This window comes from Pristiophorus japonicus, chromosome 11 (assembly GCF_044704955.1).
Source record: "Pristiophorus japonicus isolate sPriJap1 chromosome 11, sPriJap1.hap1, whole genome shotgun sequence".
Taxonomy (NCBI): Eukaryota; Metazoa; Chordata; class Chondrichthyes; family Pristiophoridae; genus Pristiophorus; species Pristiophorus japonicus.
In genome coordinates this window covers 37,238,193-37,263,372 of record NC_091987.1, presented here as the reverse complement: position 1 = coordinate 37,263,372, position 25,180 = coordinate 37,238,193, and the positions used below count along the sequence as shown (strand labels likewise).

The 25,180-nt window shown below is 47.4% G+C and overlaps 1 protein-coding gene across 12 annotated transcripts in view; it reads right to left on the bottom strand.

The window, feature by feature from the left end:
* The window catches only part of dmd (dystrophin), a 2,299,423-nt gene that overhangs the window by 555,645 nt on the left and 1,718,598 nt on the right, over positions 1 to 25,180 (bottom strand). For all 12 annotated transcript variants that reach the window (XM_070893344.1, XM_070893337.1, XM_070893339.1 and 9 more), the window contains one exon: positions 11,399 to 11,637. In XM_070893344.1, the coding sequence (XP_070749445.1) occupies positions 11,399 to 11,637 (239 nt within the window). The remainder of the gene's footprint in view (positions 1 to 11,398; positions 11,638 to 25,180) is intronic.

Here is a 25,180-nt window from a genome sequence, read left to right as displayed (position 1 = left end):
GGTGGAGGGTAGAATAAGTGCTTGGTGTTATTCATAGGCTTACTGGCAAATCATTCATTAAATCAGCATCACTGCCCTCCCCCAGCTATGAAGAAACATACAGGCAGGGCAGCAGTGGGCACTGAGGCACAGTCCTGGAGCTAGAAGCTAAAATGCAGAAGGTCAGTTGCTGTAGTTCGAAGTTTGTTAAAAACGAACGGTACTGCCAAAATTCAATGTCAGCCCACGAAAGGCACAGGGCGTGTGGTTTATTATTTTTTTACCCAATTTTTTGAGGAGAGAAGCGAGATTGAGTTAGCCAAGTGGAATCTGCTTTGACCGTTCCTCTGTATGTTCATGGGCTGTCTGTGAAACAAAGCAGTTAAATAATTCAAATCTGGTCCTGTCTCACCAAATGTTTCAGACCGCCTTTGCAAAGACATGGCACATGTGAAAGACACAAGGGATGATTTTCAACTGCTGCCGGCCCCAACGACACTAGAAAGTTGCATAGCAGGCATTTGAAAATTGGAAAAAGAAATGCAGGCCCATTGGTGCCTGACGCAATTTTCAGCAGGCCTTGAAATGGCCGGCTAGCGCTCCTGCCCGAAACAGGTGGGGGCCTCATTAAAATATTAAAATCAGGGTCCTATGCCGGTTGTAGGACCCTGATGCCATTTTCATGTACCAATGGGCAAAACCCCCGTTATGCTGGGGTGGGGGGCGGGGGGAGTGGGGACACGCAGGAACGTAGGTCGATCCAGTCAATGTAGCCAAAGAGAAAAATCTGTGTTGCTGGCTGTACACTGAGTGAAACTGGCAGCATTTTGGGTAAGTCCAGTATCCCAGTGATCCTGCCAGCAAATTCCTAAAACAGAAAATGACATTTTTGAGAAGAAATAACTGCAAGAGATGCCACTGATAGATTTCTATTGTATAGGAGCTGGAGAACAACAGTGGTATTTCCAAATAAATACAACAAGAACACTGCATTGATCCCTGGTCCCAACTTAGAAAAATCCCAATGAGCTTATTGCTTTTGTTTCCAAATTGCTTGCAAGTTGCTGTATCTCCCGACAAGCCAGTCTCCACCCTATACTCCAATAATAGTAAAGTAAATGCCATTTCAAACTGATTGCCACTTTTACTGCATAACGGCATCACCATTACTCTCCCCTTTTCTCTTCCACCATCCCTTTTCTGTGGTCCTCTTCCATGACACTACACTCATGGTCCTACCCTTAAATGTAACATTGCCGTCACTACATCCTAAATGGTTTCTCCTCTGATGCCGTACATGGTTACCTCCTGTGTGCCTGAGGGCAACATCCTCCACCTCCTCCATCAGACTCTGCACGTGACAACATTCACATTCCACGGTCATCTATCCAACTTGTGGGGCCAAAATTGCTCAGTGCCACACTCAGCCTATCAGTGCGGCGCTGATGATGTCAGCACGACACGGACGTGCCACGTCACGCGAATGCGTCACAATGCCCCTCCTCTTCAAAAGAAGCCGCTTAAGTGGCGCCCACATGCGCCATCAGGGAGGGTGTCGACAGCCTCAAGAGGGGGTGCCAGTCTGCACGTTGGCAGCCCGGCCACACCAGCGACCTCCCCGTTAAGGGGGACCGGGGGCGTCACAGCCACTGCAACTTCTCGCACCAAGAAGCTGTCGGTGGCATCGATCCACGGCAACCTCGCGTCCCGCAGGGCAATTTCCCACGAGGAGCGATAAGGGGCCGGCGCGCAAGGCGTGCAGCATGGCGGAAACCACTTTTCATCGGCAGAGCCCCGGGGGGCAAATCCACACGGGTTGATGTGGCCACCACGCCCGTGCGCTAAATCATTGGGGTCAAGTTTCGGCCTGAGCTGTTCCTATTTCTTTGGAGCACCTAGTTTAGAGTGGAGCAGCTTAGAAATTGCAATTCTCGGCATTTAGTTTGCTCCAGTTCTAGTGAGTTAGAACAGTTTCAGTTTAGAACAGATTTTTTTTCAAAAGGGAGCATGTCCAGCCCCTTACGCATGTTTTGTAAATTTAGGCAGTGGAAACTTACTCCAAACTAACTTAGAATGGAGTAAGTGTAGATTTTTGTATGCTCAGATAAACCTTGCCTACACTTATAAATCAGGTGTAGGGAACGAGAGATGGGGGAGGGGGTGCAGGGGAAGGGAAGTTTACAAACATGAAACACATCACTTTTACAAATAAAGAGCCTCATCAATAATAAATGAAAATAAATCAATAAATCAAAATAAATCAATAAATCAACCAATAAATCAATCAAAACAAATTTTAAAAATCAATAAATAAAAAATTTAGTTTCTACTCACCGACTGCAACACCGGGAGCCCTCCAGCAGCGTGCTGGGATGGGGTCCCCCTCAGTGTGTCTCTCTGTCTGAATCTGTCAGTGTCTTTCTCTCTCTGTCTGTCAGTGTCTCTGTCTGTCAGTGCGTCTCTCTCTCTCAGCAAAACGTTAAAAATTAAACTCAAACTCTTCATATACGCGAACAGAAAATAGACACGTTGCAAAATGCACGGAACGTATTTGAAATTAAACATAAAAAGGGGGAGGGAGGGGGAGGAGAGGGGGGGAGGGGGATGGGGAGGAAAGGGAGGAGGGGGAGAGGAGGAGAGCTGGGGAGGGGTAGGAGAGGGAGAGAGGGCGGGGGAGGAGAGGGAGGGGAGGAGAGGGAGAGAGGAGGAGGAGGAGGAGGAGGAGGAGGAGGAGGGGGGAGGGGGAGGAGGAGGAGGAGGAGGGGGAGGAGGGGGAGGGGAGGAGAGGGAGGAGAGGGGGGAGAGTGAGGAGAGGGGGGGGAGAGGGAGGAGAGGGGGGGAGAGGGAGGAGAGGGGGGGAGAGGGAGGAGAGGGGGGGAGAAGGGGGAGGAGGGAGGGAGGGGGAAGGGGTGAAGGGGAGGAGAGGGAGCAGGGGAGAGGGAGCGGGAAGGGAGAGCGAGGAGGAGGGAGAGAGAGGGAGGGGAGGGAGAGGGAGGGAGGGGAGGAGAGGGAGGGAGGGAGGGAGGGGGAGGGAGGGAGAGGCGAGGGGGGAGGAGAGGGAGGGAGGGAGAAGGAGGAGAGGGAGGGAGGAGAGGGGAGGAGAGGGAGGGAGGTAGGGGAAGAGGAGATTGAGGGGGGGGGGGAGGAGAGGGAGGGAGGGGGGGAGGAGAGGGAGGGAGAGAGGGGGGGAGGAGAGGGAGGGAGGAGAGGGAGAGAGGGGGGTAGGAGAGGGAGGGAGGGGTTAGGAGAGGGAGGGAGGGGTTAGGAGAGGGAGGGAGGGGGTGGAGAGGGAGGGGGGAGGAGGAGAGGGAGGGAGGGAGGAGGAGGAGAGGGAGGGAGGGAGGGGGAGGAAAGAGAGGGAGGGAGGGGGGAGGAGAGGGAGGGAGGGAGGGAGGAGAGGGAGGGAGGGGGGTAGGAGAGGGAGGGGGAGGAAAGAGAGGGAGGGATGGGGGAGAATGGGGGGGGGGAGGAGAGGGAGGGAGGGGGGGGAGGGGAAGAGGAGAGGGAGGGAGGGGGAGGCTGAACGGGCCCGGCCGGCAAGCGGAAGCCGGGCCGAAGACTTCGGGCGGGGCCCGTCCCCAGCAAGCTGCTGGGCAGGCGTACCCCGCCGAAGACGTGGAAATAGGTCCGGGGGGGAGTGGATCGGACCGGACCTGAAGCGGGGGGGAGGGGTGGGGGTGGGAAAGAGCCGGAGTGGAGTGGAGTGGAGTGGAGCAGGAGCTGAACAAGGGCTGGGGTTGGAGAGAGCCGGACGAGGAATGGGTGCTGGGGGAGGGGGGGGGGCGGGGTTGGAGAGAGAGCCGGACCTGGAGCTGAAGGGGAGGGGTGGGGGGGGGTGGTGGGGTGGTGACAGGAGAGAGCCGGAGGGAGCAGGAGCTGAACTGGGGGGTGGCGGTGCGGTGGGAGCCAGAGCAGGAGCTGAAGAGAAGGGAGGTCCAGTCCGATCTTCGCCGCCCCAGTGAGCCCCTTCGGCCAGGGCTAGGGGCAGCGTGCTTCGGGCCCCTCTCACGCAGCCTCGGGGGCCTGGAGCTACTGCACATGCCGCTGTTTTCAGCGCCGGGACCTGGGTCCGCCCCCCACAGCTTGTGCTGCACTGTGCCGAGGGTTGGAATGTTCCAGCAGTGGGAAGAATATCGTGGTAAGTTTTAGGTGCGGATTTGAGTGTGGAAATCAGGCGTGGCTCGCGGGGCTGCGCTGTTCTAGGCGCGGCCCAAAACTTGACCCCATTAAAGGGGCAATTTTGGCCCCTACATCGCGAACACTGCCACAGGCTCCAGGGCTGTCGCGATACTATCTGGCTACATGCCTGCAGTGTGACTGTCGTCGTACTTCCCAGCCTGCATCCCGTGAATGTGAATTGCTGCACCATCAACTCTATGAACATTTAGCCACAAATTTTCTGCCCTCTGAAATTCTTTCCCAAAATTACTTAGCCTTGTACTTCTTTCGCAGTCCTTAGAAGTCTCCAAAAAAACTTCCCTTTGACCATATGCATGATGTCTATTACTCCCCTTGAAATTAAAAGGAGAGGTGATAGAAAAATGGTCAATAATATATGTAATGTCTGTAAGCTTGTAATGTTTGTAGCTCCACACCGTGGATGTAGACGTATTGTGTACTTCAACATAATAAACAGAACCAGGCAGATTCCGGAGGCTTCCAAGAGAGCGGCTTGCCATGTAGGAAGCTGTGTGTGCTTGTGCTCTGAATATATCACATTTGGCGATGAGATGGGATTTTTCGGATGATTAAAGCTTAAATTTTGTTGGGGAAGGATTCAGCCCGCCGACAGAGAGCCTTTGGAAGTTTCTGTCTTTGGAAAAAAGCTACAAAATCCGAGGTAAAATACAGCACACGGTATGAACAGCTAGAGATTAAAATGGCAGGTGTAATCGGACATTTGGGGGAATATCGACACGACCGGGAACGTTTTAAAGCGTATGTGGATCAGCTAGAAATGTATTTCACTGCAAATAACATAATTGAAGTTCCAGACAATGTAGTCCAGAACCGGGCTGTGTTGGAACATAAGAAAGCGATCTTCTTATCGGAGGCGGGTCCGGCATTGTACGAAACCCTTGTAAATCAGCTTGTGCCTGACGAACCAAAGGACACAATACTTAAAGAGATTTTAACGAAGCTGGGGCAGCACTATAACCCCAAACCATTAGAAATTGCTGAAAGCTATCGTTTCGCGATTCAGAATCAAAAGGCTGATGAATGTATCAGTGATTACATTGTAGCATTAAAAAAGCTATCGATGCACTGTAATTTTGGAAACTTTCAACATCGAGCATTACGGGATCGTTTTCTTTGTGGGGTGAAAAATGATGCGATCAGAAGGAAGTTATTGACGACGGATGACTTGACTTTTGAGATTGCTTGTCAGACAGCGAGGTCAATGGGCCTGACCAAACAATATTCCCGAGAATTAAATAATAATTACGGTCATCAGTCAACCGAGGTAAATCACCTGCAGGTTCAAAGTAAAAGACGGTGGGGGCCCAAAGTCTCAGAAACTGGAAATTTTAACAGAGCGTCGAAGTTGTGCTATAGATGCCTGGGACAACACATTGCTCAAAGTTGTCCATACGTGAAGGCAGAGTGTTTCTTCTGCAGGAAGACTGGGCATCTTGTGAAGGCATGCCGACTGAAGGGTAAACCAGTTTTTAAAGCTATGAGTCCAGCGTTCAAAGCTATGAGTAGAAATCCCAAGAAACTACATAGTATGGAAGAACAACAACACGATGAGGAGATGTTAGAGTTACACGTCATCAGGAGCACGAGATTAATGGACAGCGATTCGGAAAGCATCAAAATCCACATAGATGTTGCGGGATTCAAGATACCAATGGAAATTGACATGGGTGCATCCGTGAGTGTAGTACCGGAGTCACTATATCGCGAAAAATTGCGTGATTTCCAACTGGAGAAATCCAAGATAAAGCTGCGAGGCTACTCGGGAGAGAAAATTCCTGTGTTAGGTCGTATCACCGTACCAGTGAAATATAAAGATCAATTTCAGAACTTGCCTCTAATAGTAGTGAAAGGAGACAAGTCTGCCTTACTAGGAAGAAATTGGTTGAGCTCTGTGAAGCTAGATTGGAGTAAGATTTTCTGTGTGGAAGCGAGATTTTCATCAATGAATGAGGTTATCAAGAAGTATCCGAAGGTGTTCTTCAAAACAGGCAGTCCGATCCAAGGCTTCAAGGCGAATGTCAGGGTACAGAAGGATGCTAGATCGGTTTACTATAAGCCACGTTGTGTACCATATGCACTCAAGGAGAAAGTTGAGCAAGAATTCAAAAGACTAGAGACCCAGAACATTATTTATAAGATAGATCGATGTAATTGGGCTACACCCATTGTTGTTGTACCTAAGTCTGATGGTAAAGTAAGATTGTGTGGTGATTATAAAGTAACTGTAAACCAGGTTCTAGAGGGTAATGTCCCCAATACATTTCCGAATACAGAAGAATTGTTCACAACACAGACAGGTGGTCAGATCTTCTCAAAACTGGATCTTACGAATGCCTACTTACAGCTTGAACTAGATGAGGAGTCCAAGTCATGTTTGACTATAAATACTCATCTAGGCCTATATCAATTTAATAGGCTACCGTTTGGAGTGTCTTCCGCCCCTGCCATATTCCAAGGGGTGATGAACCAGAGTTTGCATGGTATTGACGGGATAGTATGTTACTTGGATGACATACTAATTTCAGCACCAAATAGGCAAATTCATAATAACATATTGAATGAAGTCCTCAAATGGCTAGAGAAGCACAGAGTATGAGTGTCTGCTCGTAAGTGTGAGTTATTTAAAAACTCAGTGGAGTACTTAGGATACAGAGTAGACAAAGATGGTTTACATCCAACCATGGAAAAATTGGATGCAATTAGAAATACAGCCACTCCCAGGAATGTCACTGAACTTCGTTCATTCTTGGGTCTTTTGAACTATTATGGGAAGTTCCTACCAAATTTGGCTACAGTATTACATCCACTGAATGAACTTTTGATAAAACAGGTCCATTGGAAGTGTTCAAAAGAATGCGATACAGCATTCAAGGAGTGTAAAAGTAAATTGGTAGAGAGCACCATGTTAGTTCACTGTGACATATCTAAGGAGATTAAGCTAGCATGTGATGCCTCGCCATATGGAGTTGGGGCAGTGATCTCTCATGTATCACGTAATGGGGAGGAGAGACCAATTGCTTTTGCTTCACGCACTCTCAGTGCTAGTGAGAGTAATTATGCGCAAATTGAAAGGGAAGCTTTGGCATTAATTTTGGGGATCAAGAAGTTTCACAAATACTTGTATCATCATAAGTTTACCATCGTTACGGACCAAAAGCCCCTAACAGCAATCCTCCATCCAAAGTCCCCAGTTCCAACATTAGCTGCAGCCCGAATGCAGAGATTGGCTTTGATTTTGTCAGCATATACATATGATATTGAATACAGACAATCAGCTGTTCACAGTAATGCTGATGCAATGTCTAGATTGCCATCCCCATCACAAGTTACACCCGATAGGGAAGAAGTGTTTTATTTTTCATACATTGATGAACTGCCAATCACAGCTGAAGAGATTGGTAGAGCAACCAAACGTGACCCAGTAATGTCAAAGGTGTATGAGTATATTGTAAATGGATGGCCAAACCAGGGAACAGACAAAGATATACATCCATTCTTCATTCGTAGGAATGAATTATCAGTCGATAAAGATTGTATCATGTGGGGTGTAAGAGTGGTTATACCAAATAAATTCAGATCGAAATTATTAGGAGACCTCCATGACCAGCATCTGGGAATGTGCTTGACCAAGCGTTTTGCACGCAGTTATTTATGGTGGCGAGGTCTTGATAAAGATATAGAGTCATGAGTCATTGTACGACATGTCAATCGGTAAGCAAGCAACCACCATCAGACCATTACAGCCATGGAAATGGCCTCCCAGGGTGTGGCAAAGGCTACATATTGATTTTGCTGAGTTAGAAGGACAACAATTGTTCATTGTGATTGATAGCCATTCAAAGTGGGTTGAGGTGTTTCCAATGTGGAAAATAACAAGTAAAACATTGGACATTTTGCAAAAATTATTTTCTTCATTTGGCCTCCCTGAAGAGATTGTTTCGGATAATGGACCACAATTTCATTCAGAAGAATTTGCACAATTCACGAGCAAAAATGGTGTGAAACATACCAAGGTTCCACCATACCACCCTGCTTCGAATGGTGCAGCAGAGCGCACTGTACAAATTGTAAAACGTGCCCTCATAAAACAAATGTTAGATCCAAATCCAAGGAAACAACAGTTGTCATTGGATCACAAATTGGCTAATTTTTTGATTACATATCGAAATACTCCTCATAGAACACCAGCAGAGTTGTTTCTCAAACGACAGCCACAAACCAGATTCTCATTGTTAAAACCAAGTTTGGCACAGTTCGTAGAAGAGACACAATTAAGAGAGAAAGAGAATCATGATAGAGGTAGAGTAAAAGAGAGAAGAGTGAAATTAAACCAGAAGGTGAGAGTGAAGAACCATCACCATAAATGGTTAAAGTGGTTACCAGGAAGAGTGGTGAAGATATGTGGTCCTTGCACATATTTGGTAAAGATGTTTGATAATGGACAGGTTAGGTTTGTTCATATTAATCATATTTTACCTATAGACATGGAAGGAGTTGAAGGTGGGAATGATTCAATTATTTCTGACTCACCAGATAGTTTTGATACACCAGTAGCAAATCCTAAATCCAATGTACTGGAAACAAATCCAGGAGAGAATCAGAATGAAAGTCTGAGTCCGAGTCAGGAAAACAAAGAGTCTGAAGTTAGAGTGAGTTCAAATGAAATCAAGGAAATTCCATGGAGGAAAACGTTCCTCAGGATGAGCCTCGAATGTGTGTGAAATCGATACCAGGTTTGGAAGGTCCTGTTCGAGAGCGAAGGTATCCTCTTCGAAGCAGAAAACAAGTGGTAAAGTTAAATTTGTAAATATGGGAAAGTTTATATCGGTGTTGGGGATAAACATGAAAGTTATGTATGATGTTTGTTATAATAACTTCTTCATTAAGGAGGGAGAAGTGTAATGTCTGTAAGCTTGTAATGTTTGTAGCTCCACACTGTGGATGTGGACGTATTGTATACAGCAACTGCAGAATTAATAATAAACAGAACCAGGCAGATTCCGGAGGCTTCCGAGAGAGCTGCCTGCCATATAGGAAGCTGTGTGTGCTTGTGCTCTGTGAAGATATCATAATATCCTTATTGTGATTTCCCCTATTGTTACCAGTATTTTTAGTTTATTATTTTCCAATCTCAGGTCTGTTTTCAATCCACTGAAAATTGTCCAGAATAGTCATGCAATGTTTTAAATTGTATTTCAGCATAAGTCATTTTACAAAAAGGAATATTTTTTGCAGATGCTGCACATAGAAAACAGGTGTCCTTGAACGTTGGTGGGAGCTTCCAATTCTCTGAGTATTGTCAAATGTACTGTTCGGTTCTCATGACATATCACTATTTGTAATGCCTACAGTGTGCTGAATCCGCAGATGGTTTAAACTGACAGTCACAGGTTAATACACTTTGAAAATCATTGTATTTACAACAGAATGAAGTAAAATCAAAGGAGTCGGGGGATTTAGCTCACTCAATTTAATTACACCAATATTATATTTAAACTAAAAATTAGAATAGCACCCTGGAGTATTTTCTTTGTATGAAGCATGAAATTATTGCAAAATGACTGTTTGCTCTTGTTCTTGAAGATAGATACTTGTGCAGAGATGAAAAGGAAAAGTACAAATGGAAAAAAAAAAACTGGGGGAAAAGAACCTGATATTTTTGGAAATGCACAGCAATTCAGCAAGAAAAAGTTCGGATAGCAGTTCAAATGGGAACCTTCATCAGAACTCTACCTTTATCAGACCAATCTATTGGGCATTTCCAGCAATTACCGTTCGTATAAGTTGTTGCATATCCTGTTATAAGGCTGGAAACTTTGGGCTGGATCTTCGTTTGGATTGCGCCTCTGTTGGTGCCCCGGAGGGTCTCGAAATGCTTACTGCCCGGCCAGCCAGCTGGCAAATTTGGTGCCGGTTTTGCGACGGCGCTGAGCAGTATTGCCCGGGAGTGTTGTGCCGGTGTGCAACGCCCCCGATTTCCACAGCAATGCAAGAGCGGCACCCGTAGCACCCTGTAGTGACACCGCCAGAGAAAGCTGGCAGGCAGAGCTGTCCCGGGGCGCTAAGGGAAGGAGTGATTGAAACAGGTAAATGACATTTTTGCGATTCACCCTTATTTGGGGGGAATAATTTATCGGGAATGTTTTTTGTGTGTTTTGTCACAATTTTTTTTTGCAGGGAGGCCCCTCTTAGGGCGTTCTAAAGCCAGCTCTTTAGCTCGGGATTTTCAGTTGTTCACCTGGCCTAGTGCCCTAAGAGAGGTGTGGAACGTCTCCCTTAGCGCTCCACTCCACACTCGGGGCGCAACAACCAAATCTTTTGGCTGCCTTTGCAAACCATTTTCCTGCGCAAAATTTACTGTCCTGCCACCATTCGCGCCCTAAGAAACTTCCAACCAAATTTCTAGCCCCTTAAAAGGGGCATTGTGTTTGTTTCTAGAGAGCAATACAACAATCACGTGACTCAATCACTGGAAGTTGACTATGACTGGAGAATTTTTTTTTTTTAAATGGTGGAAATTACACAGGAGTGTTTACATTACATCAGAAGTTTTCTTCCAGCTAAAAGTAGTGACCCTAACTGAAAGATGCAGGTGCAGATTCTATTGTGTATATTAAAAGTAAATTTACTTTAACATGCCTTCGCTAATTGTACCAGTCAGGTAAACAAGGTGTGCAGTTGCTTCAAAAGGATTCAAGTCCACAAAAAGAGATGTACTCTGAGGGTGCCTTCGGACAGTTCCAAAAAATAACAAAATTTGCTATCAGAGACAGAAGTAGGCACGCTTTCTGACATTGTTAGGCCAAGCAGTCAGAAATAAAGTTAATAATTATGACCTACAACCATTGTAATATCTCAGCAGCTGTGGGGTCCATTTTGCAAGAGAAGTAGGGCAGATCCATAGTGATGAACCTCAAGGCATTATTGCAGAACCACTTCTTGAAGCACTTGTGCAATACAAGCATGCCATTAATGCCTTAATAAGGCTACTCTCCCCCAATTATCCAAGTCAGACTTGGATGTCAAGTGCCATAAAGACTTCAACCTATCTGGTGCTTCAGGGACTGTTGTATTAATGTACCCAGTACATTCACTTCTACTCTATTACCATGCAAATTGTTCACTCTGCTTTTAAATTACTTTTCTATTGATTAGACAGCAACCTATTAACATGTGCTATGCTGACAGGAAATGCAACAGTAAAGGTTTGTGTCTGTACCTTCTGTTTTATGATCATGTCATTGATTTCCTCAACATCTCCCACTGTCACGAGTTGCGACTTGATCACACGATCCAGCAATGACAGCCAGTCTGTCAATTCCACCCAGGCCTTGTTGAAGTCAGCCAGAGCTGGAACCTCCATGAGTAAAGAGGATGGCATGTCTAACTTACTGAAGGAGGTTTCTGTGGTAACAAGTTTCTCAGTCACCACGGTAACTGTTTGCTGTGTGGTTGTAACTGAAAAGAAAGGATTATTGATATTAGTCAATGTGAGACTTTTTATAAGTCACTTATATCTCGAAGCACAAATTATAATTAAGTGTAATAATTTCATTTCTAGAGAATTACAACAGTAGATGAAACACATTTGTTGTAGTAGCTGGACATTACAAAAAGACAAATACAAACATTAATAATTAGATATTGGTACCAAAAGTTTCACACCAAACATATGCTTGACAGTGATGAACCTCAAGGCACAAATGCACAGCCACTTCTTGAAGTACTGAAAGTAGAATAAAGTGAATCCTGAAATATCATGCAAATTAACCAATCACCTGTCATCAAGAAATATTTCACTGCAGTTTTTTTTTTGTTATGCATCATAACAGGAGCAACCCATTGCTCACAATATCCATATGATCTGGTTATATATAGAACAGTAGCTGCTCTGGTGTATCTTACAAATAAGAAAATAAGATAGTATGTGATGGAAAAGGTCCATTCAGCCTATCAAGTTCCAAGACAATCAAGGTACGCGAATGCTAAACCAGGACATTGAATCTTAAGTACATGTTGTCAGTCAGCAATACCCTGAGATTTTGTTACTGCCCAAGACTCACTAAAGGCACTTTAATGTAATAAAACGGCGCTTATGTATTGGGAAGTTGGGGTTTGGCTGTGTGAGGTCCAGTGGAGTCCAACGTTTCCAGTCTCGGAGGTAGCGGAAGTCATCTGACAGAACAAGCAGTATGAATACAGAGAAACAATAATAAGTCTAAAGAGTTGGTACACGCTCCAGTGACCTCACTGATACACGACTGATGAAATTATCAATTTACGTCAGACCAACATGATTCATAAAGGCCACCTGAATTGGGGATGACACAAGGAGAGTGACCTACAATTCATACTCAGCAAATTTGCTGAGGCAACAGAATTGTTTGGCCTAACCATCAGCCTTAGTAAAACCGAGGTTCTCTATCAGCCTGCCCCTGGCACCACAGCACCTGCTCCCACTGTCTTCATTGGCAGTATACAACTAAAGTCAGTGGACAGCTTCAAGTACCTTGGCAGCACCATATCAAGTGATGGGTCCTTGGACAAGGAGATTGATGCAGGATCTGTAAAGTCAGCCAGGCACTTGGTCGCTTGCGCACTAAGGTATTGAGTCACCACCACATCCGACTGTCAACTAAACTGTTGGTGTATAGAGCAGTCGTTCTCTCATCTCTCCTTTATGAATGTGAGACCTGGACACTCAACAGAAGTCACATCAAAAAGTTAGAAGCTTTCCATATGCGCAGTCTCAGATCTATACTCCACATACGCTGGCAAGACTGGGTGTCAAACTTTGAGGTTCTGGAGAGAGCACAATCAACTAGCATCGAGGTGATGATCATGCGAGCCCAGTTCTGGTGGGCTGGACATATCATCCACATGGATGAGTCAAGGATCTCTTGTCAGCTTCTTCACGGCGAGCTCTGTGAAGGTCGAAGACCAGGGGCACCCCCGCAAGCGCCACAAAGATTGCATCAAGGCTAACCTCCAGTACTGTGGCATCCAACCAAAGGATCTCAAGAATACAGCAGCTAATAAAATCCAGTGGTGAACCCGCACAAGGACTGTCTGCCAGACCTTCGAAGAAAGCCGATGTCAACGCCTGCGGGACACTAGAGATAGACGACATCAGGTGGCAGTACTGTCAGCATCAGGCACATCGAACTTCCCTTGTCCGACGTGCAAGAGACTATGTGCATCCAGAATTGGCCTATACAGCCACTTGAAGACACATGCCATTGGTGATTAGCACATCAACGTCTTTGTTGGATACGACAGACTACCAATATATATCTGCCTGAATTGGGGATGATGTGCTGATTGCAGGTTCAAACTAGTGATTCCTCCCATTACATGCTCTCCATCGTAGGCATGACATGAAGTGAAGGAGCCAGGAGAAAGGCATAAAGAGGAAGGGAAGTCAAAGAGGAACATTCTGTCTGATTTTGTGCAACTCCGAGCAACTGGATTCAAACTGACTTAGGAGAATGTGTCCTATTCCAGTGGTTCTCAAACTGGTTTGGTTGAAAGACTCCTTTCCAAATGGATTAGTAATCATGAACCCCCCCAGCTAAATTATAATGCTATATAATACTCATACCTGTAATATGAAAGTGCAACATGTAAAGAGTGTTTTAATAATGCTTTTAAGAAAACAGGTATTTATTACAGATATAATGAAATGGGTGTGCCTGCTTCTCACACTAGTTCTGGATACTTAGACGTTAGACTTGACTACTCCAAAGCACTCCTGGCTGGCCTCCCACATTCTACACTACGTAAACTTGAGGTAATCCAAAACTCAGCAGCCCGTGTCCTAACTCGCATCAAGTCCCGATCACCCATCACCCCTGTGCTTGCTGACCTACATTGGCTCCTGGTTAAGCAACGCCTTGATTTCAAAATTCTCATCCTTGTTTACAAATCCCTCCACTGCCTCGCCCCTCCCTATCTCTGTAATCTTCTCCAGCCACACAACCTCCTGAGATGTCTGCACTCCTCAAATCCTGCTCATTTGAGCATCCCTGATTATAACTGCTCAACCATTGGTGGTCGTGCCTTCAGTTGCCTGGGCCCAAAGCTCTGGAACTCCATCCCGAAACCTGTCCACCTCTCTGCCTCTCTTTCCTCCTTTTATTGACATTGATAACATTTTAAGCTAAATATCGAATACTTTGACTTGGGGGTTCTGGCGAGGATTGAAATTCGTAGGATTGCTGGTTCGGAGCTTGCGGGACCACAGGCCCAGATTTTCCATCCATTTGAATCAATGGATGTTAAATTAGGACCTGTAGATGCATAACCTCCAGCAAGTGTTGTCTTCGCCAGGACTGTGCAGTCACAAAATCAGCAGTTCACAGTACAGGTACTATTAATTAAGAGCTTTATGCTTTATCCAGTTATGATTATCTCAGCATAAATTAATAAGTAGAATTATTGGGCCCAAGTTTCCACACGCGCCTAGAACGGCGCAGTCCCGCAGCCACAAAGTGCGCCTAAAAAAATCCTCCGTATTCTCCACCTACCTGCAGGTCCTCTGGCCCTCGGCGCAGCCAGCACGAGCTGTGGGGGGGGCGGAGCCAGGTCCCTGCGCTGAAAACAGTGCTGGGACCTCTGCACATGCGCGCTACAGTGGGCACGCAAGTGCAGTAGCTCCAGGCGCCGAACTGTGTGGGAGGGGCCCGAAGCACGCAGCCCCTAGCCCTGGCCGAATGGCCTCACTGGGGCTGCGTGAATAAGGCTCCTCCCACGGCCAGCTCCTGCTTCCCCCCCCCCGCCACCTCCGAATCAGACCCGACACCCGCTCCCCCTCCCCGACTGGACCCGACCCGACCCGCGCTCCTGTTCCCGCTCCCCGCCTCCCCGACTGGACCCGACCAGACCCGCGCTCCTGTTCCCGCTCCCCGCCTCCCCGACTGGACCCGACCCGATCCGTGCTCCTGTTCCCGCTCCCCGCCTCGACCCGACCCGATCCGCGCTCCTGTTCCCGCTCCGCCCCCCCCTCCCCCCCGACTGGACCCGACCCGCGTTCCTGTTCCTGCTCCCCGCCTCCCCGACTGGACCCAACCCGCGCTCCTGTTCCCGCTCCCCGCCTGGACCCGACCCGATCCGCGCTCCTGTTTCCGCTCCCCACCTCCCCGACTGGACCCAACCCGCGCTCCTGTTCCCGCTCCGCCAGCCCCCACCTCCCCGACTGGACCCGACCCGCGCTCCTGTTCCCGCTCCCCGCCCCCCCGACTGGACCCGACCCGACCCCCCCCCTCACTGGACCCGACCCGACTCCCGCTCCCGGACTGGATCTGACCTGACCTCCCCCCCTCCCTCTCTCCCCCTCCTCCCTCTCTCCCCCTCCCTCCCCCTCCCTCCCCCACTCTCTCTCTCTCTCTCTCTCTCTCTCTCTCTCCCTCCCTCCCTCCCTCCCTCCCCCCCGCCCCCCCCCCCCGACCCGACCCGAACCGAACCTCCCCTCCCCGACCCGACCCAATCCAACGCCACCTACCTGTAAATCTGGTGCTGGGGACAGGCCCTGCCCGAAGTCTCGGGCCGGCCCGTTCAGCCTTCGGTCCCGAAAGGCCTGCCTGAAGCACTTTCACACAGGTAGGAAGATGGTTTATTTAATCTTTTCTTTGCTTATAAATGTTTATTCAGGTTGGATTTATTTGTATAATATTTGTATAAGTATAAATAAGGATTTATTATAGAATTTAATGACTTCCCTTCCCCCCTCCTCTCTCTCCACCTCGTTCTGGACGCCTAATTTGGAACCTGCGCCTGATTTTTTAATGTGTAGAACAGGTTTTTTCAGTTCTGCAAAAATCTTCACTTGCTCCATTCTACTTTAGTTTGAAGTACGTTTTCACTGTGGAAACTTTGAAATCAGGCGTCAATGGCCGGACACGCCCCCTTTTGAAGAAAAAATTCCGTTCCAAAGTAGAACTGTTCTACCTGACCAGAACTGCAGAAAAAAAAATGTGGAGAATTGCGATTTCTAAGATAGTCCGTTCTCGACCAGTTGCTCCTAAAAATCAGGCGCAAATCATGTGGAAACTTGGGCCCATTATAGTTAGTCTGCAAAGAGCCTGCCTAATACACTTTTTTCATGCTCGGCCCCATCCTCTTTCAAACCTACAACTTGCCCTTGGTGACAGCTTCCACAGGCACATCATAAGAACGTAACAAATAGGAGCAGGATTAAGCCATTTGGCCCTTCGAAGCTGCTCCGCCATTTAATAAGATCATGGCTGATCTGATCTTGGGCTCAGTTCCACTTCCCTGCCCGCTCCCCATAATCCTCCACTCCCTAATCATTCAAAAATCTGTCTATCTCCACTTTAAATATATTAATTGACCCAGCCCCCACAGCTCTCTGGGGCAGAGAATTTAACTGATTTATGATCCTCTGAGAGAAGAAATTCCTCCTCATCTCAGTTCTAAATGGGCGATCCCTTATTCTTAAACAATGCCTCCGAGTTCTAGATTACCCCACGAGTGCAAACATCCTCTCTGCATCTACCTTGTCGAGTCCCCTCAGTATCCTATATGTTTCAATAAGATTACTTCTCATTCTTCTAAACTCCAATGAGTATAGGTCCAACCTGCTCAACCTTTCTTCATAAGTCAACCCCCTCATCTCAGGAATTAACCTAGTGAATCTTCTCTGAACTGCCTCCAATGTAAGTATATTCCTCCTAAAACTGTATGCGGTACTCTAGGTGTGGTCTCACCAATACCCTGTATAATTGTAGCAGGATTTCCCTGCTTTGATACTCCATCCCCCTTGCAATAAAGGCCAACATTCCATTTGCCTTTCTGATTACTTGCTGTACCTGCATACTAATCTTTTGTGTATCTTGCACAAGGACCCCCAGGTCCCTCTGTGCTGCAGCATTTTGTAATCTCTCTCCATTTAAATAATAATTTGCTTTTTTATTTTTCCTGCCAAAGTGGATAACCTCACACTTTCTCACATTATACTCCATCTGCCAAATGTTTGCCCACTCACTTAGCCTGTCTATATCCCTTTGCAGATTCTTTATGTCCTCCTCACAACTTGCTCTCCCACCCATCTTTGTTTCATCGCCAAACTTGGCTACATTACACTTGGTCCCTTCATCCAAGTCATTAATATAGATTGTAAATAGTTGAGGCCCCAGCACCGGTCCCTGTGGCACCCCACTAGTCATTATTTTCTTACTGGAAAATGACCCAGTTATCCCGACTCTCTGTTTTCTGTTAGTTAGCCAATCCTCTATCCATGCTAATATATTACCCACAACCCCCTGTGAGCTCTTATCTTGTGTAATAACCTTTTATGTGGTATCTTATCGAATGCCTTCTGGAAATCCAAATACACCACATCTACTGGTTCCCCCTTAACCACCCTGCTCGTTACATCCTCAAAGAACTCCAGCAAATTTGTCAAACAGGATTTTCATAAAAACCAGCCATGGGGTCAGCTTCCACATATATGCTGATGACACTCCGCTCCACCTCACCAACACCTCTTTCAACTCTCCCACTGCCTCCATCTTGTCCAACATCTGATATTGGATGAGCTGCAACTTTCTCCATCGAACCAAGAGAATGAAACCATCACTATACTTGCGGCAGAGCTTCATTTCCCTCCCCGCTCACGGTCTCAGGCCGAGCCAGTCTGTTCGCAACCTCGATCCCGAGCTCACCCCATTGCCTCTCCACCACAAAAATCACCTACGTTAATCTCCGTAACATCGTTTTAGTTCATTAATAAACACATGAGCTGAGCCCTTCGAAATAAAGTTTATTTTTCCAGTCAGCAGCTCAGTGATAAAATGTTTCATGTTGTATTTTTTAAATTCCAAGGGTGCTGACTGGAGGGCTGTTAGCAGCTATTGGGGCAATTTCCCAGTCTTCAGGTGCAATGAGGAGAACATTGAAAAATATAAATAAATGGTGCCTCTTTAACACGATGTCAATGTTCATACCCACTCCATAAAAGCGCTACATTCAGTCAATAAGGTACCTATTAGAATATTAAAAAAAACAAGAACGTCTGTCTCAATCAATAACAAGAACCATTCCGGACTTTCGCTTATAAACTAATGACAAATATGTTCACTTTTAAAACCCTTCGTGTCAGCTCAGTTGCAGTTTCTACCCTTCATCTCTGTGTAAATGGATATTTCTGACAAATGCATAAACAGTATATTGATGGAGGAACAAGAGACTTTGCAAATTGTCATTTCCTGGCTTTGGCTGACCTTAACAATTTAATTTTACAGCAATGAAAACACACTTCAAAAGTGGGAGTTTGCTGACAGAAGCAATCTTACACAGCATAATCAGTTTGAAAAAAAAGAACAGAAGTTGCTCTGAGGACCAAAGCACCACATAATCATCAGCGTAAAAATGTCAAGAGTATACTTTTACAAATCTCCTGATGTACCAGGAAGATCATGGGCCAGATATGCCCACCTCGGATTCCCAAAGTAACCAGCATACGTCCCAATTGCGCAACTGCTGTCTGGAGTAATGAACTTTCCAAATTTTGCCTGCCACATTGGAAGTCGGGTGCTAGAACTGGTGAGCCAGCGACCCCCTGGATGATTTGTAAGAAAAATGTTCTTTGCATTTTGTTAGTTTGAATAGCATTTGCTTCACGATTGCTGATGCCAAGGACACTGAGATCATCTTTAATATGATATGGGTAGTCCTGAAAAAGCCAATGCACGAGACATGAACTTGTGACAACTTGAGGGTGCTGTAAGAAACAGAGAAAATAGTTGCAGGAGGAGGCCATTCGGCCCTTAGAGTCTGCACCACCATTCAATATGATCATGGCTGATCATGCAACTTCAGTACCCCATTCTTGCTTTCTCGCCATACCCCTTGATCCCTTCAGCCGTAAGGGCCACATCTAACTCCCTTTTGAATATATCTAATGAACTGACCTCAACAACTTTCTGTGATAGAGAATTCCACAGGTTCACAATTCCCTGAGTGAAGAAGTTTCTCCTCATCTCGGTCCTAAATGGCATACCCCTTACCCTTAGATAGTGACCCCTGGTTCTGGACTTCCCCAACATCGGGAACATTCTTCCTGCATTGAACCTGTCCAATCCTGTCAGAATTTTACATGTTTCTATGAGATCTCCTCTCATTCATCTAAATTCCAGTGAATACAAGCCGAGTCGATCCAGTCTTTCTTCATATGTCAGTCCTGCCATCCCGGGAATCAGTCTGGTGAACCTTCGTTGCACTCCCTCAATAGCAAAAAATGTCCTTCCTCAGATTAGGAGACCAAAAACTGTACACAATATTCAAGGTGTGGCCTCACTAAGGCCCTGTACAACTCATTAAGACCTCCCTGCTCCTATACTCAAATCCTCTAGCTATGAAGGCCAACATACCATTTGCCTTCTTTACCGCCTGCTGTACCTGCGTACTCACTTTCAGTGACTGATGTACCATGATACCCAGGTCTCGCTGCACCCCCCCTTTTTCTAATCTGCCGCCATTCAGATAATATTCTGCCTTTGTATTTTTGCCCCCAAAATGGATAACCTCACATTTATCCACATTACACTGCATCTGCCATGCATTTGCCCACTCACCTAACCTGTCCAAGTCACCCTGTAGCCTCTTAGCATCCTCCTCACAGCTCACACCGCCACCCAGTTTAGTATCATCCGCAAACTTGGAGATATTACACTCAATTCCTTCATCTAAATCGTTAATGTATATTGTAAAGAGCTGGGGTCCCAGCACTGAACCCTGCGGCACTCCACTAGTCACTGCCTGCCATTCTGAAAAGGACCCATTTATCCCGACTCTCTGCTTCCTGTCTGCCAACCAGTTCTCTATCCACGCCAGTACATTACCCCCAATACCATGCACTTTGATTTTGCACACCAATGTCTTGTGCAGGACCTTGTCAAAAGCCTTTTGAAAGTCCAAATACACCACATCCACTGGTTCTCCCTTGTCCATTCTGCTAGTTACATCCTCAAAAAATTCCAGAAGGTTCGTCAAGCATGATTTCCTTTTCATAAATCCATGCTGACTTGGTCCGATCCTGTCACTGCTTTCCAACTGCGCTGCTATTTCATCCTTAATGATTGATTCCAACATTTTCCCCACTACTGATGTCAGGCTAACCGGTCTATAATTCCCCGTTTTCTCTCTCCCTCCCTTTTTAAAAAGTGGTGTTACATTAGCTACCCTCCAGTCCATAGGAACTGATTCCGAGTCGATAGACTGTTGGAAAATGATCACCAATGCATCCACTATTTCTAGGGCCACTTCCTTAAGTACTCTGGGATGCAGACTATCAGGCCCCGGGGATTTATCGGCCTTCAATCCCATCAATTTCCCGAACACAATTTCCGCCTAATAAGGATATCCTTCAGTTCCTCCTTCTCACCAGACCCACTGTCCCCTAGTACATTTGGAAGGTTATTTGTATCTTCCTTCATGAAGACAGAACCGAAGTATTGGTTCAATTGGTCTGACATTTCTTTGTTCCCCATTATAAATTCACCTGAATCTGACTGCAAGGGACCTACGTTTGCCTTTACTAATCTTTTTCTCTTCACATATTTATAGAAGCTTTTGCAGTCAGTTTTTAAATTCCCTGCAAGCTTCCTCTCGTACTCTATTTTCCCCCTCTTAATTAAACCCTTAGTCCTCCTCTGTTGAATTCTAAATTTCTCCCAATCCTCAGGTTTGTTGCTTTTTCTAGCCAATTTATATGCCTCTTCCTTGGCTTTAACACTATTCTTAATTTCCCTTGTTAGCCATGATTGAGCCACCTTCCCAGTTTTATTTTTACTCCAGACAGGGATGTACAATTGCTGAAGTTCATCCATGTGATCTTTAAATTTTGCCATTGCTTATCCACCATCAACCCTGTCATGTAGGTAAATCTTCATGTAACTGTAACCTTCATGCAACTCCTGTACACTGTACTTATACCCTAGAAATGCACACCCTGACCACAGGGGGTGAACTTGTGGGAGACACTTCTCACCTGGGTTTCCAGGTATAAAAGGGGAGGTCCCACCCAGGGTCAGCACTCCTTGGCACTGGGAATAAAGGTTAAGGTCACGTAGTGACTGTGTCTGCAGTAGATGCCTCGTGTGAATTTGTAGTAGGGTGCAGGGACACCACATTTGGCGACGAGAAACAGGAAGCACCGAACCACGAGGATGGCCACCGGTAGCACAGAGGAATGTTACTGTGTGGGTGAGGACTGGGACGACTTTGTGGAGAGACTCCAGCAGAGCTTTGTCATGAAGGACTGTCTGGGAGCGGCAGCGGCTGACAAGCAGAGGGTGCATCTACTGACCAGCTGCAGACCACAGATATATGCGCTGATGAAAGACCTGCTCGCATCCCAAAAGCCAGCGGACAAGTCCTTTGAAGAGCTCAACCAGCTGGTCAGTGAGCATCTCAAGCCGGTGAGTAGCGTACACCTGGCCCGGCACCGGTTCTACACACACCGGCGTCAGGAGGGACAAAACATCTCGGACTTCGTTGCGGACCTGCGGCGCTTGGCCAGTCTCTGTAAGTTCACAGACGCCTGCAGGGGGGAGATGTTAAGGGATTTCTTCATTGAGGGCATTAATCATGCCGGGATTTTCAGGACGCTCACAGAGACCAAGGACTTGACTTTAGAAGGGGCGGCGTTGATAGCTCAGACCTTCATGGGAGGGGAAGAGGAGACCAAGCTAATTTACGCACGCAGCCCTGGTCCCAACGTGGCAATGGACCAGGGAGTTAACATTGTGAATGCAGCTCGGGACCCCGCAGGCAGGCAAGGGCATTTCGAAACCGCCCAGGCAGCAACAGACTCGAGGGTGGGCCCGCAACAAGGACAATGGAAAGGGGATCGGCAATTCACGCCATCACAAGGAACAATGCGTCCCATGATGGGACCATTAACACCCACCATCAGAGTGCTTCGAAACAACCAAATGGGCAATCAGAGAGGAATTCCTGGTAACAGTCCTTTTGTTAACAACAATCTCAGCTCATGCTGGAGGTGCGGGGGTAGACATGCTGCGAAAAGCTGCAGGTTTCAGCAATATATCTGTAGGATTTGTAACGTCAGTGGACACTTGGCCAGGATGTGCAAAAAGGCTGTAGCGAGGCTAATCTGCGAGACAGAGGAACCAGACGAGGAGTCTGCAATGCAGGATGATGCCTGGGGAAAAGCCATGGATGCTGAAGTTCAGTGGGTTTATGTGACTGACGTCCACAGCTCATACACTAAAACGCCACCCATGATGATGAAAGTTTTATTGAATGGCATCCCGGTGTGCATGGAGCTGGATACGGGAGCTAGCCAGTCACTTATGAGCGCCCAATAATTTGAGAGACTATGGCCACACAGAGCTAGCAGGCCCAAACTGGAACGCATTGACACACAGCTACGGACGTACACCAAAGAGATCATCCCAGTGCTGGGCAGTGAAAACTTGGTGGTAACACATAATGGATCACAGAACCGGCTGCCACTCTGGATCGTCCCGGGAAATGGCCCTCCGCTCTTGGGGAGGAGTTGGCTAGCCGAGATGAATTGGAAATGGGGGGGGATGAGCACGCCATTTTGTCTGTGGAGCGAAGTTCATGCTCACAGGTCCTACAAAAATTCAGGTCACTGTTTCAACCCGGTGTCGGAACGTTCAAGGGCACTAAAGTAGTGATACGCATCACTCCGGACGCCAGACCAGTGCACCACAAAGCCAGAGCGGTGCCGTATGTGATGCGTGAGAAAATTGAAAGTGAATTTGACAGGCTGCTCAAAGAGAACATAATTTCGGCCGTTGAATTCTGTGACTGGGCAAGTCCCATTGTTCCTGTCCTTAAAGCAGATGGCTCGGTCAGGATTTGCGGTGACTACAAAGCCACCATCAACCGAGTGTCGCTGCAAGACCAATACCCGCTGCCGAGAGCGGAGGACCTTTTTGCCACGCTGGCAGGTGGCAAGCTGTTCACGAAGCTGGACCTCACTTCAGCCTACATGACTCAGGAACTGGCTGAAGAATCCAAGCTTCTGACCACCATCATGACGCACAAAGGATTATTTATCTACAACAGGTGTCCTTTTGGCATTCGTTCGGCGGCAGCCATCTTTCAGAGAAATATGGAAAGCTTGCTCAAATCCATTCCTGGAACAATCGTATTCCAAGACGACATCCTTATAACGGGTCGGGACACCGAGGAACACCTCCACAACCTGGAGGAGGTGCTACGCCGACTGGACCGGGTAGGCTTGCGGCTGAAAAAGGCCAAATGTGTGTTTTTGGCCCCAAAGGTCGAGTTTTTGGGCAGGAGGGTTGCCGCAGACGGGATCCAGCCTACTGAATCAAAAACTGAGGCGATTCGCTGGGCGCCCAGACCTGACAACACGTCAGAGTTGCGATCATTCCTGGGACTTTTGAACTATTTCAGGAACTTTCTGCCGAACTTAAGCACATTGTTGGAGCTGTTACACATGCTCCTGCGTAAAGGTTGTGAATGGCTTTGGGGGGACTATCAAGAATGAGCTTTCAATAAGGCGAGGAACCTGCTGTGTTCTAACAAACTGTTGACTTTGTATGATCCCTGTAAAAAACTGGTTTTAACGTGTGATGCATCATCCTATGGGGTTGGGTACGTGTTGCAGCAGAGTAATGATGATGGCTGACTCCAACCGGTGGCTTATGCCTCCAGGTCATTTTCCCAGGCAGAGCGTGGATACGGCATGGTCGAAAAGGAAGCACTCGCTTGTGTTTACGGTGTGAAAAAGATGCACCAGTACCTTTTTGGTAGACGGTTCAAGCTAGAGACGGACCACAAGCCGTTAACATCCCTGTTGTCCGACAGCAAGGCTGTCAATGCCAATGCGTCAGCTCGCATACAGCAATGGGCTCTCATGCTGGCTGCGTATGACACCATACGGCACCGGTCAGGCACCGAAAATTGCGCTGACGCGCTCAGAAGGCTCCCACTGGCCACCACTGAGGGGGCGTCGGAGCAAAGCGCTGAGTTGGTCATGGCCGTTGAGGCTTTTGACACCGCAGGCTCCCCCATCACAGCCCGCCAGATCAAAGTCTGGACCAACAGAGACCCCCTCCTGTCCATGATAAAGAAATGTGTCCTGACTGGGGATTGGGCGCCCGCACACGGGGCATGCCCCGAGGAGGTCAGACCGTTTCAGAGACGGATGGATGAGCTCTCCATCCAAGCTGACTGCCTGCTATGGGGCAGTCGGGTAGTCATGCCCCAGAAAGGAAGGGAAGCATTCATCAGGGAACTCCACAGCGAGCACCCTGGCATCGTGTTAATGAAGGTCATTGCCCAGTCACATGTATGGTGGCCGGGGATTGACTCAGACCTGGAACACTGGGTTCACAGGTGCACAACGTGTGCCCAGCTGGGCGATGCCCCCAGGGAGGCCCCACTCAGCCCGTGGCCCTGGCCCACCAGGCCATGGTCACGTATTCACGTAGACTATGCGGGCCCGTTCATGGGAAAAATGTTCCTGATCGTTGTCGATGCATACTCGAAATGGATCAAGTGCATCATATTAAACTCGTGCATGACATCCATTACCGTGGAGAGTCTGCGTACGATTTTCGTGAACCACGGCTTGCCGGACATCCTGGTCAGCGACAATGGCCCGTGTTTCACCAGACATGAATTCCAGGAGTTTATGTTGGGCAATGGGATCAAGCATGTCCAGACAGCGCCGTTCAAGCCGGCTTCCAATGGCCAGGCGGAACGTGCGGTCCAAGTCATAAAGCAGGGCATGCTACGCATCCAAGGACCCTCCCTTCAGTACTGCCTATCGCGCCTCCTGCTGGCCTACAGGTCCCGCCCGCACTTGCTCACGGGAGTCCCGCCAGCGGAACTCCTCATGAAACGCATGCTTAAAACGCGGCTGTCCCTCATTCACCCAGCCCTGGCAGACATTATTGAGGGCAAGCACCAGTCCCAAACCGAGTTCCATGATCGAAACTCAAGGGGGAGGTGTATA